General features: G+C 42.8%; 1 protein-coding gene across 1 annotated transcript; it reads left to right on the top strand.

Annotated features, from left to right (window-relative positions):
• The first annotated feature begins 1,081 nt into the window (after positions 1–1,081).
• LOC132307372 (probable membrane metalloprotease ARASP2, chloroplastic) lies at positions 1,082–3,161 on the top strand. The gene has a single exon (XM_059805099.1). It carries the CDS (start codon positions 1,216–1,218, stop codon positions 2,578–2,580), a length of 1,365 nt encoding a protein of 454 aa, XP_059661082.1. The 5' UTR covers positions 1,082–1,215; the 3' UTR covers positions 2,581–3,161.
• Positions 3,162–13,375: the final 10,214 nt, after the last annotated feature.

Below are 13,375 nucleotides of genomic sequence, written 5' to 3'. Positions count from 1 at the left end.
ACAAATTTCCTTCATTTAGCTAACTATACTAACTTTAAGTTTGCGCAAAAAAAAACACATTGGTTTAACAATTAACGCAAATAACTACTATGCCTTTGTTTGAGTAGCATGGTTTAGCAAAAAGTCACTTTGTCAAGATTCTATGATAAAAAGAAAAACATCTATTCCAAAATTGCGAAGACATGCTCATACATGCAAACTTAATATAAACGATGGGATCAAGGGCAAATTTTCACGAATAGTTTTCACACGAAAAACATTTTATTATTCGTGTTGTATTAATAATAGGGACGTAGTTACATTTAAGTCTGTGAAGGCAATTGTTCTCACTAAATTGTTTTTTTAGTAATATATTTTTATAATTTGTTTATTTTTAGTAATATATCTAAGAAATATTACAGTTCCCTAAATTTCATTTTTGCCCCCTTATCTTAGGTCCTGAATCTGTCCCTAATTAATAACATTGTATTATCAAATGATTAAATATTGACACGTAGTAATAGGACTCAATAATTTCGTTTATTTGGATATAAAATTTTTTTAAAATTTTTTTATTTTTTGTATTTGGTTGTCATAAAATTTTAAGAGGAAAAAAATATTAAAACCTAGCAAAAATGACAAGTTATGTTACATGCCTTGGAGAAGTTATGTTACACGCCTTGCTCCATCGACTTTAATTTCGACCTAAATATTTGTCAAATACCAAAAAATAAAAATTTAAAACAATATTTTACCTAAAATAGAAAAGAAAATTCAAAAAAAAATTATTTTACCTTAGAATAAAATATTTTTATTTATAAATTTATATAACAAAATATAATAGGTGAATGACACAAATTTCTCAAATGAGAGTGAGGTGGGGTTCTCTTTTTTTCTTTTAATTTATTTTTATTTTATATAATTCAATTTGATGTGGTCTGGTTTTTGTAACACCGGTCAACCCAACCGGAGTATGCTGACCGCCGGCTGCTCCTCCGGGAAACCACAGATACGTTTGGGTATTTCCATTTTTCATTCACATATTTTATCCCAAACCATCAAAAGTTCCTAAAAAAGCCCAACTTGTGGAAAACAATTGAGACGTAACATCTGACTCACTTATCCTCCACAGAACAGAAAATCTGAAAAATATGAATTATCCTCTCTCTCGCCCTTTTTTGTAACCCCAAACTCTCCTCTTAATACCTCTGAAAAAAGGAAAACCAAAAAACCACCATGATAATAAACCTCTGCTCCTCTCCACCATCCTCTTCCTCTCTCATCAGATTGATCAATTCAAAGTCACCCATTTCAGAACTCCCTCTAAAGCCCAAGACCCACTTACCAAAATCTGTATCTTGTACATTATATCACTCATTTTCTTCTTCAGAACTCAATGTAAATTGCAAAAATCCATTTTTACACCACAAGAGTAGACAACCACATAGAAATAGGCAAAATTTCAGGTGTTGTGCTATTGCTGGATTTGATTTTGGGGGTTTTGAGAGTGCTCAATCAGTTCTGCAGGCATCTGCAGTGTTAACAGCTATCATTGTGGTTCATGAAAGTGGTCATTTTTTAGCAGCTTATCTTCAAGGCATTCATGTAAGTAAATTTGCAGTTGGTTTTGGTCCAATTTTAGCTAAATTCAATGCCAAAAATGTAGAGTACTCAATTCGAGCATTTCCTCTAGGTGGGTTTGTGGGTTTTCCTGATAATGATCCTGATAGTGATATTCCTGTAGATGACAAGAATTTGCTTAAAAATAGACCAATCATTGATAGGGTTATTGTTATTTCAGCTGGTGTTATTGCCAATATAGTGTTTGCTTATGTTATAATCTTTGTGCAAATATTGTCCGTTGGATTGCCTGTACAAGAGGCCTTCCCTGGGGTCCTTGTGCCCGAGGTTCGACCCTTATCGGCTGCATCCCGAGATGGGTTGCTCCCTGGGGATGTAATTCTTGGTTTCAATGGGATTGAATTGCCGAAAACCGGGCCTAATTTGGTTTCTGAGGTTGTTGATATCATTAAGAACAATCCCAAAAGAAATGTGTTGCTCAAGGTTGGGAGGGGAAAGCTGGATCTTGAAATTGGGGTTACCCCGGATGAGAATTCGGATGGTACAGGCCGAATTGGGGTTCAATTATCACCAAATGTTAAGATTTCAAAAGTTAGACCAAAGACTGTCATAGAGGCTTTTAGTTTCTCTGGACGCGAATTTTGGGGTCTGTCATCTAATGTTTTGGACAGCTTGAAACAGACTTTTCTTAATTTCTCTCAAACAGCAAGTAAAGTTTCGGGTCCTGTTGCCATTATAGCAGTTGGAGCAGAAGTTGCAAAGTCAAATATTGATGGGCTTTATCAATTTGCAGCTATTCTCAATCTTAACCTTGCAGTGATAAACCTTCTTCCATTGCCTGCTTTAGATGGGGGTTCTTTGGCCTTGATTCTGGTAGAGGCAGCTAGAGGTGGAAGAAAGCTCCCTACAGAATTAGAGCAGGGGATTATGTCATCAGGGATCATGCTTGTTATAGTTCTTGGGTTATTCCTTATTATCCGGGATACGCTGAACCTTGATTTTATCAAAGATTTGTTGTGAGCATTTGGAATGATCTCTTCGACTTGAATATGATTTGAATTTGGATAAACTCTCCCACATATTGGTATCAAACATGAAACATGGGATGATTGCTGGTGATATTCCATGGAGGTGACAAACTTAGTTCCCCCTGGTTGCTTTGACATATTTTGTATGTGACAGGTATCAGCTGGCTCCTCCTTGTTCTTAAGCTGTTTCAACCACCATGGATCTTCTTCATTGTTCTGTAAGTCTTGTTCTTTATGATATTGGAAACACCGCCATGGGTTATCGACTCATACTGAAGTTTCCATCAAATGATAATTTATGTGAATATATGTAAGAACTGCATTCATTTGTGATAGTTGGTGATTCAGCACATGGGTCATAACAAGTTTTAAACAAGTCTTTGCCATCTTATCTATTACATATTGAGAGAACTTCTGCTGCTACTGAACTCAGTAACAGTGAGAGAACTGCTGCTGCTACTGAAAAGCATCAAAAACATGTTCCTATTATATTTTGAAGTTTGAGCATTATGTCAATTGAACTCTCATATTTGATATTTATTCTTGGAAGCTTACGAGTCATTACTTAAAGAACTAGACTTTTCTGCGTTTATGCTTTCTTGATTTGAAATTTTTTTCATCTCGTGAGTTACTCATTGTACATAGTTCGAATAGTTGTCGTTTTGAAAATTTCGCTTATATTGATACGGTCATATCCTGTTTCCGTTGTGTATTTATTATGTATCAAGACTTCCGCATAAATATTCGGTAGTAAAATGGGAGACTTGGTTCTAAAATATGAGTTTAGGTTCCACAAGATTTCTTCCTTTGCTATGTTTTGCATCATCATGAGTTGTTGGACATTATCATAAATGATTTGTTTGCCTCCTCTCATAATTGTTTCCACTTTATTGCTCCATTGAGAGAGATTCTATCACATATTACTTTATGAAAAAGAGGGAAAGTATGGTGAAGGACGCCAACCTTCGCAATGCTTTATCTCTTGTTGCATTCATGGTTATCGTACAGTGGTTCTGCTTCTAATTGGAACATAATTCACTTGCCCTGATGCAATTCTAATAGAGTATATATTAGTTGGTTGCATTATGTCACTTGAGAGAACAACTACAGTTCTAATTTTTGTGGAGCAAAATATATCCAAAATTCCAAATTATCCGAATGATTTGCTATTTCCTTTCAGTTTTCCTCGATAAGATTAGGTAATTTAAACTAAAGTTGCATTTGGGAGCACTGAATCAGTGTCATGGATTTGGAATTAGAACAAATTTAGTTTAGTTTAAAATTTTAACTAAATTTCTTTCAATTCCAAATCCAAGCAGCTGGTTCAGTACTCCCAAACATATCATTATTGTTTCTTGGACATCAAGACTGCTCCTCTTCCTATCAAGAGACCTTTTCACCAAAATATGCATATTCATATAAAGTACATTATATACATAATATCCCAAATCATTTAGAAATCTTGTTGGAGAGGAGCTCAAGGTCCTGCTATTTACCCTGCATTTTGATGGAATGGACCATAATATTGGGGTTTAGATTTCTGCACTAGTGCTACATATTGCCCTAATTTGGATCCACAGTACCTCAATGTGATGTACCGGGAGCTTGGTATCACAGGGGTTTGGATTTCTATGAATGATTGTTGATTAGATGGAATATGCAGAATACTTCTATAAAAGCTTTGAGATGCTATTTCAGAAAGTGAAGCTGTATCTTGGATTGTGAGTGACTATTGTTTGGTTTAGGAGATGTTTTATTGTTTTATATGTGATGATAAAAAATACTAACATGATTGTTTGTTGTCACCCCTCTGCTCTGCCCTCTCATGACCATGATCAATTTTGGGTTTTTTTGGTTGTGGAACAAAACCGTGTATTACCATAGCGCCTCTAGTCCATGGTATAATCTCCTTATCTTCAAAGAGGAGGGGAGGGGTTCAAGCTTCGGAGTGGGCAAAAGTGTATGTGAGTACTTACCTGATTGATATATATGTATGTGTGTGTGCGTGTGTAAAACTGTTTCCTAGGACGTGAAAGTCACAGTAATGCAATGGACCTTAACATCTTGCATTTTTAAGAACAAATCAATTGTCTCCCTTTCTCATGCTCTAAGCACAAAAATTCAACAGCTATATTTGAAAATCACATTCAAAGAGAATTGAGAATTTGCTGGGAAGCACTATTATTAATCCATGAAGAACTCTTCCAATTCAACTTGACTGACACTTTATCGGCAAATATGAGAGCGAAATTGATGGGGGCAAAAACATATTAGAAAGCTTGAATTGGGTGGTGTAGGATGGGATCTTTTTGAAATTTTTACGACCGAATTATTATAACAAGTTTGAAATAAGTAACAGAGAGTCTGTTTCATAACACACCCAACAGAGACCACGAAGATTTTAACGCGGAAAAAGGGATATATATATATAAAGTAATCAATGATACAAGCTCAGAGAAACATATTGATATTTCTGTTATAAAACTCTAAAACCCGTATTACAAGTTGTGGAGGGAAAAAAAACTCCCTCCAATAAAAAGCGCACACGTCACCACTACCCACATCTACATTCCAAGGACATAAAAGGCCCATCATGCTCAAGCCCAAGTTGAGGGTATTTACAGCCCAAGACCATTGTTATTTGTCCTCCAACTTCCATCAAGGCCGAATCAAGATGTCATCAGCCCAGCTTGTCGTCAGCCCAGCGTATGAGTATTTAACATCCGGCCTGTTACCCAAACCCAGCCGGATCAAAATATATTCAGCCCAAGAATGCACAAATCCTACCATTTGAAGGATTTGCTGTAGAAGGAAAATTCGGATAGGAAGTTCTGTACAAGGCAATTTCTATGTATGGAAAATTCGACAATGGAAAGAACTCTATTAGAAAAGAATGGTTATATAGAAAGAATTGGAGGGCAAGCAACGCGAGTCCTACCATAATTTTGCAATCTTTTGTATATAAATAGAGGCTAAGACCTCCAATAAAGGATCAAGCAATTCTACGCTTCTCTACACACTGTTCTTATTTATTTTTATTGTTTTTGAGTGAGTTGTTTTATTTTTCTCAATCATTATTGGTTGGGCGAAATTTTGCACCTACACTTTGGCGCCGTCTGTGAGAAGCGTATAGAAATATACTCCCACTTGTTCTGCAAATTAAATCCTTTAGTCGTGTCTGGAATGTCAAACGGAGAGTCAGCAATGAATCAACAGATAGAATTGATGCAAAAGATGCGAGAAGAGTTCTTGCACCAATTTGAGACACTCCGGCAAGCAAACGATACGAGTGTCGCCCAGATAGCTACGCTTCAGCAGCAGACTCATACGCTACACACGGCCATGGCCAGGCTAACGCCACAACCACCACCAGGCGATGCTGCGGCACCACCCCCCACCCGGAATTTACCTCCGGTTCACGAGCCTCCAGCCAACGAGACACCACCCAACGGGGCTCGACCTAGTGAGGTTCAGCAAAACTAAGGGACGAGGTCCGAGGCGGTTGCTTCGGATAATCTCCCGCATCGCACACAGGACGAACAGGCCGAGTCCAGCCATAGGCTTACGGTATGGTCCAATGGCGTTCCAGATGGCGCACGGGTACAAGATGCCTTCGACGAAAAGAAGCTCTTGAGAGTCCAAACACCAGCCGAGATGGCTAGAGAGCACAAGAACTCAGCCGAGATGGCTAGAGAGCACAAGAACTCCTTGGTCAAGACCCCCTTTACTGACGAAGTGTACCTTGTGGAGAGGCCGAAGAAGTTCACTATGCCATCCTTCACCCAGTTCGATGGGGCAGGAGACCCCTCTCGGCATCTCGATCATTATGCACAAAAGATGGCACTGGACGATCATAACGATCCGTGGATGTGTAAGGTTTTTCCTACCAGTTTAACCGGAGCAGCGTTAGAATGGTTCAGGAATAGGCCACACAAATCTATCCCTGACTATGAGACCTTGTGCACTATGTTCTTAGCCCAGTATTGCGGAAATAAGAAGCAGAAGAATTGTATCGCCAGCCTTTTCACCATAAGGCAAAGGAAGGGGGAAACTCTGCAAGATTTTTTATCCAGGTTTAACATGGAGGCCTTGGAGATAGCAGATTGCCATCCTGCCACGGCAATCGAAACATTTAAGTTGGCAATGATCCAGGGAACCAAGTTTCATACATCCTTGGTCAAATATTCCCCCCGGATATGCAGACTTTGAACGCTAGGGCACAAATCTACATTCGGTTGGAGGAAAACGTAGCCCACCGTGCACAGCACGCTACCCTCGTCACGGTGGAAAACAAGTCTCGAGAGAAAGCTGCGAGCACAAGGATGCAGAAGGTTCCTCATACCGCCACACAAGTCACCCAAGCGTCTGAGAAAAGGCGAAGGACAGAGGACAGGCTTACCCCTCTCCGTACTACCTTGGCGCGCCTATTCCAAGAGAATAAGACGAGGTTCGCGACTCCTCAGCCCATGAAGCAACCCTTGGAGCAGAGGGACAAAAGCAAACATTGTGCCTACCATAGAGATTATGGGCATACCACCAATGACTGCAGGTCCCTACAGCGACAAGTAGAAAGCATGATAGCGAGAGGAGAATTGGTGGAGTATCTCACCACGAAGGAGCACGTAAAACTTCGGGAGGTTAACCCTCGACGGGTAGAGGGCGGTCAGGTAAAGGTTATCCATGCTATACACGGAAGGTCAGAGGATGATGAAGAGTCTGAAGAGTTGTACAGATCCAGGCTGAGAGAGGCTCATAAGTTACGAAGAGTGTCTTCAGTAAACACGGTTGCACCAGGCAGCATCAACATTGGATTCGGTAACAATGATCTTTCTAGAGTCCAGCGCCCGCATAAGGACCCCTTGGTCATCAGCCTCCTGGTAGCGAATTATATGATCAGGAGAGTGCTGATAGATCCGGGAAGTAGCGCCAATATCATTACAAAAATAGCTTTTGATCAGTTGGGGGTTTCATCATCGTCCATCAGGCCAACTTCCAGCCCCCTAATGGGATTTGATGGTACTAAGGTGAATCCGCTCGGGGTGATCGATCTATCCGTTACTGCAGCAAAGAGAACTCTGAAGGAAAACTTCGTCGTAACAGAAATTCATCCATCTTATAACCTCATTATGGGGAGAGGTTGGATCCATCGTATGAACGGAGTCCCCTCTACACTTCACCAAGTAATGAGGTGTTTATCCCCGGATGGCAGGGAGGTCATCGACCTCTGGGGAGACCAGGTTGCTGCAAAAGAATGTTACATGCTAACGCTACATGAAGCAAAGAAAACGTCAAAGTCACCTCAGTCAGAGCCGAATCCCAAAGACGCGATCAAATAGCAGTTACAGTATCCTCTGCCCAAGTATCTCAAGGCAGAGGAAGAAGCCGAACCTGAAGCACCTACCGAGGAGTCCCTCGAAGCTATAGAGGTAGTCCTCGGAGACCCCCAGAAGATCACCTACATTGGCTCATCTTGCACAGCCGAAGAGAAGGAAGCATTGATCAGGGTCATTCGGTGCAATTCGGATGTCTTTGCCTGGGATCACTCGAACATGGTGGGGATCGACCCTACAGTCTCATGCCATAGTCTGAGGGTTAACCCAGAGTTCAAGCCAGTCAAGCAGAGGCACCGACGGTTCGCACCTGAACGGAATCGCATAATAGCTGAGGAAGTAAATAAACTATTACAAGCAGGATTCATTCGAGAAGTGCAATACCCACAATGGCTCTCAAATGTAGTAGTCGTTCAAAAGAAGAATGGGAAATGGAGGGTATGCGTAGATTATACCAACCTTAACAAAGCTTGCCCAAAAGATAGCTTTCCTCTGCCCAAGATTGATCAAATAGTGGATGCTACGACGGGTTATGAAAGGCTCACATTCCTCGATGCATACTCCGGCTATAATCAGATTCCCATGAATCCTGAAGATGAGGAGAAAACCGTTTTCATCACAGAAACGGGAACTTACTGCTACAGAGTGATGCCCTTCGGTCTAAAGAATGCCGGAGCCACCTACCAGCGACTTGTCAATAAAATTTTTAATAATCTGCTGGGAAATACGGTTGAAGCCTACATCGATGATATGGTGGTCAAAAGTATACGGAAAGAAGACCACCCGAAGCACCTCCACGAGGTCTTTGATACTCTCAAGAGATACAATATGAAGCTGAACCCCACCAAGTGCTCCTTCGCCGTCTCGTCATGACAGTTCCTTGGGCACGTCGTAAATAAAAGAGGAATAGAAGTAAGCCCAGCTCAGGCAAAGGCACTAATACAGAACCAGGAGCCGAAAACCCGCAAGGAAGTGCAAGTTCTAACCGGCCGAATTGCGGCTCTCAGCCGGTTCATATCCCGATTATCTGATAAGTATAAACCTTTCTTCGATGCTATTCGATCCAAAAACAAAGATATGTGGGGACCTCAGCAGCAGGAAGCTCTCAATCAATTGAAAAGCTACATGACAAAACCCCCAATCCTTTCTGCTCCAACGCCCGGAGACACTCTCATCCTGTACCTGGCAGTATCAGCTGTAACAACAAGCGCAGTGTTGATCAAAGAAGGAGGCAAGGTTCAGCACCCAATCTTTTACACAAGCAAAACGATGACGGATGCCGAGACGCGGTACAGCAAGACAGAAAAGGTAATCCTGGCGTTAATTTATGCCAAGAGGAAACTTCGACATTACTTCGAGTCTCACAGCATAGTGGTACTTACAAATCACCCTATACGGGCTATTCTAGCTAAACCAGACCTGTCTGGTCGAATTACAAAATGGGCTATTGAACTTAGCTCTTTTGACATCACCTATGCACCGAAGGTATCTCACAAGGGGCAGTCGGTAGCGGATTTCCTACTAGAGTACGAAGATCAACCTGAGGAACCGACACTTCAAGAGCCATACTGGGAGTTACGGGTTGATGGCTCTTCCAACCGAAAAAGAGCAGGGGCCGGTATTGACATCACAACACCCGAGGGTACCAAGCTGCAGCAGTCAATTTTGCTAGATTTCCCATCTACTAATAACGAGGCTGAGTACGAGGCGATGCTTGCCGGACTTCGGCTAGCTAAACAGCTACAGGTACGATGTTTAAAAGTTTTTAGCGACTCACAGCTTGTGATCAATCAAGTGACAGGACAATATTCTCCCAAGGAGGAACGTATGAAGTCGTACAAAAATGCTGTAGAGAGTGCTATCCGAGAGTTCAATCAAATCGAGTTCCATCAGGTACCACGAGATGAAAATGTCGAAGCGGATCGATTGGCCGCAGCCGCATCATCTTCAGATGAAGAGTTGATTCGGCTTGTTCCAATCGATGTTCTCGAAGAACCCAGCATTAATCCCCGGCAAGAGGTGATGATGATCCCAGAAGTACCACGCGAGCCCTGCTGGATTGATCTAATCGAGGCCTACCTCAAGGAAGGGGTTCTCCCGAATCAGAAAGCTGAGGCAAGGAAGCTTAGGCTTACCGCGGCTAAGTACGCAATCATCAATAACCAGTTGTATCGAAGGTCATTCTCCGGTCCCTATCTCAAGTGTTTAACCCCTACTGAGGCTCTCACAATTCTAAAACAAGTTCATGAAGGAGATTGTGGAAACCACTCCGGAGGAAGATCCCTTGCACACAAAATTCTAACCCAAGGTTATTTCTGGCCATACTTGGCTCGGAATGCCGAGGAATACTCAAGACGATGTGACAAGTGTCAGCGCCATGGTCCAATAAAGCACCAACCTGCCGAAGGTTTGCACGCCATGGCTAATCCATGGCCGTTCGCCCAATGGGGGATTGATATAGTAGGACCATTACCCAAAACCATGGAAAAAAAGGAACATGTGCTTCTGGCTACGGATTACTTCACCAAGTGGGTGGAAGCTAAAGCCTTCTCTAGCGTCACCCACGAAGAAGTAAAACATTTCATTTGGAGCAACATTATTTGCCGGTTTGGGGTACCAAAAGTCATTGTAATTGACAACGGTAAGAACCTCGATAACAGAAGTACAGGGAAATTCTTTAGCGAACATGGAATCCTGCAAAAATTGGCTGCAGTTAGTCATCCACAAGGCAATGGGCAAGCTGAAATAACTAATCGCACGATATTCGGGTGCTTAAAGAAAAAGTTGGAGAAGTTGAAGACAAAGTGGTACGAGAATCTCCCTCAAGTGCTTTGGGCCTATCGAACCACTCCAAGACGACCCACGGGAGAAAGCCCATTTGCTATGGCATATGGATCCGAAGCTGTCATTCCTACCGAGTCCATAATCCCAACCCTTCGGACATCCTTGGTACTGGAGGGGAACAATGAGCAACAACTCGAACATAGCCTTGATTTGGTGGACGAAAGGAGAGATGCAGCAGCAATTCGTCTCGCGGCATACCAACAGCAGGTGTTTAACAGTTATAACAAACGCGTCAGATTCAGGAGCTTTGTGGTAGGCGATTGGGTTTTGAAGCAGGAGACAGCTCATGCAAAGAAACTGGAACCTAATTGGACCGGACCCTACAGGGTTACCGAAGTAGTGGAGAAAGGAGCATATCATTTGGCCGAAGTTGGCGGACGTCCCATTGCGCGTCCTTGGAACGCAATACACCTGAAAAGGTATTTCCATTAGTTAAGTTTGTCCATTTTGCTACAACTTCTTCACAAATAAAGCTGTGTATATCCACAGTCAGCCAAGCTTTTCTTTATTTTGCTTCTATATTCAGTACCACTTTCCTCTATTTTTGTTTCTTTTTATAAAAATGGGGGGCCATACTATGCATGGCATTTGTCTGATTTTTTGACCTCGTCTGATTTTTTGACCAAAAACAAAACAAAAATTCGTCTGATTTTTTGACCAAAAACACAAAAAAAGCACAAAGCAACAAAACATGAGTTATGGCCTGTGCTTAAACCTATCTATCCCACATCGACAAAAAAGTATGTGCCACGTTCTGTTATATATGGGAATATTCAAATAGTTAATCACGGTGTAAGGAGGGCCCACTGGTATTTAAGGCTGTCAAGCTCAATACCAGAGGCATTCCTTACACCGACCTTTTTGACAAAATTTAGCCTATGTCCCACATCGGATAGAAATAGAAAAGAAATGCGGTTCATATATGCGTGGTCCACAACATTTGGTTGCCAAGAAGGGAGTATCAGTGGAGGCAGGTCTCTAAAGTCAACACTTGGAAAACTTCACAGCCACTGTTACTCGCTTTCTTGGCCTCCTATCATTTTTGAGTCCTCGGCCTCATGATAAGTTGTTTGAGGAAAAATATAAAACAAACCTCCCCTCAAGCTCAGCGCCGGGGAGTAATTCACTCGCCTCGGACCTTAAGTGTCCGGTTCGGCACAACCTCCCCTCGGGCTCAGCGCCGGGGAGTAATTCATTAAACCTCCCCTCAAGCTCAGCGCCGGGGAGTAATTCACTCGCCTCGGACCTTAAGTATCCGATTCGGCACAACCTCCCCTTGGGCTCAGCGCCGGGGAGTAATTCATTCAACCTCCCCTCGGGCTCAGCGCCGGGGAGTAATTCACTCGCCTCGGACCTTAAGTGTCCGGTTCGGTACAACCTCCCCTCGGGCTCAGCGCCGGGGAGTAATTCATTTAACCTCCCCTCAGGCTCAGCGCCGGGGAGTAGTTCTTTCGCCTCGGACCTTAAGTGTCCGGTTCGGCACAACCTCCCCTCGGGCTCAGCGCCGGGGAGTAATTCATTTAACCTCCCCTCAGGCTCAGCGCCGGGGAGTAGTTCTCTCGCCTCGGACCTTAAGTGTCCGGTTCGGCACAACCTCCCCTCGGGCTCAGCGCCGGGGAGTAATTCATTTAACCTCCCTTTAGGCTCAGCGCCGGGGAGTAGTTCTCTCGCCTCGGACCTTAAGTGTCCGATTCGGCACTAGTCCTCCACGACTCAGCGCCGGGGAGTAATTCGCTTTAGACCTCTGATACCAGGATCAGAACTCTTTCCTCTGGACTCCAAGTGTTTAATACCCTGTGGATGCGGATATATCATAAGTTCATCATACTCCACCCCACATCAGGAACACATGAGAAAGAAAGAGTATGTATACGTCTACTACAGGCAAGTAAAAGGCAAGGAGGGTTCATTTGAAGTTAAATCATTGTCCATATGAATCATCCTGCGATATCAACTAAACTGTTAAAAGGATCTCCTTCTTCCCACAATCCTTGCGTTTTCACGGATAGCATAAATCCGGAGCATAAAGACAATGTTTAGTGTTTAAACACATTACCAGACAGAGAAATATGAACAGTATCAAGAGCATACAGCAAAAACAAGTCAGGCAAGCCTAAAACGAAAAATTATATTCATTATCCCAAAACAGGCTGTTCATAAAAATAAAATACATGGCTCTACTTCCTCTTCGGATCAAAGGAAGTAGATTCAAAAGTATCCACTACATTAGGACTTGAGGTAGGAGGAGTTGAAGCCGCAGGAGCAGGGGAGCTAGGAGTACCCTTCAGGTGTGCCTTCACCATCTCGGCAAAGCGGATTTCAGCTTCCAAAGCCTCTGGCCCTTCATCGTATGGGAAGTGCACCCCCACTTTCTTGTCAAAGGCGTCCGGATCCATCGTCTTAGGACCTGAGCCCTGATTATAGCCAGACCGGAACGCTTTAGCACTAGCCAGGTGCGCCAGACAAGAGTAGCGCCCCTGCATTTGCTTCCCCGCCTTGAAGCAAGTAGTAAGAGCCTCGGTCAGGCGTTGAACCTCGGCCTGAAGAGAATCCACCTTAGCCTCAGAGGCTGACAACTGCCTCTTATACGCATCCTTGGCTTCAGAAGCTATC

The sequence above is a fragment of the Cornus florida genome, unplaced genomic scaffold, assembly GCF_030987335.1.
Source record: "Cornus florida cultivar Cherokee Brave unplaced genomic scaffold, ASM3098733v1 CherokeeBrave_3.0.0_Hap2_Chr05, whole genome shotgun sequence".
NCBI lineage: Eukaryota > Viridiplantae > Streptophyta > Magnoliopsida > Cornales > Cornaceae > Cornus > Cornus florida.
This window is presented reverse-complemented; position numbering and strand designations above follow the sequence as displayed.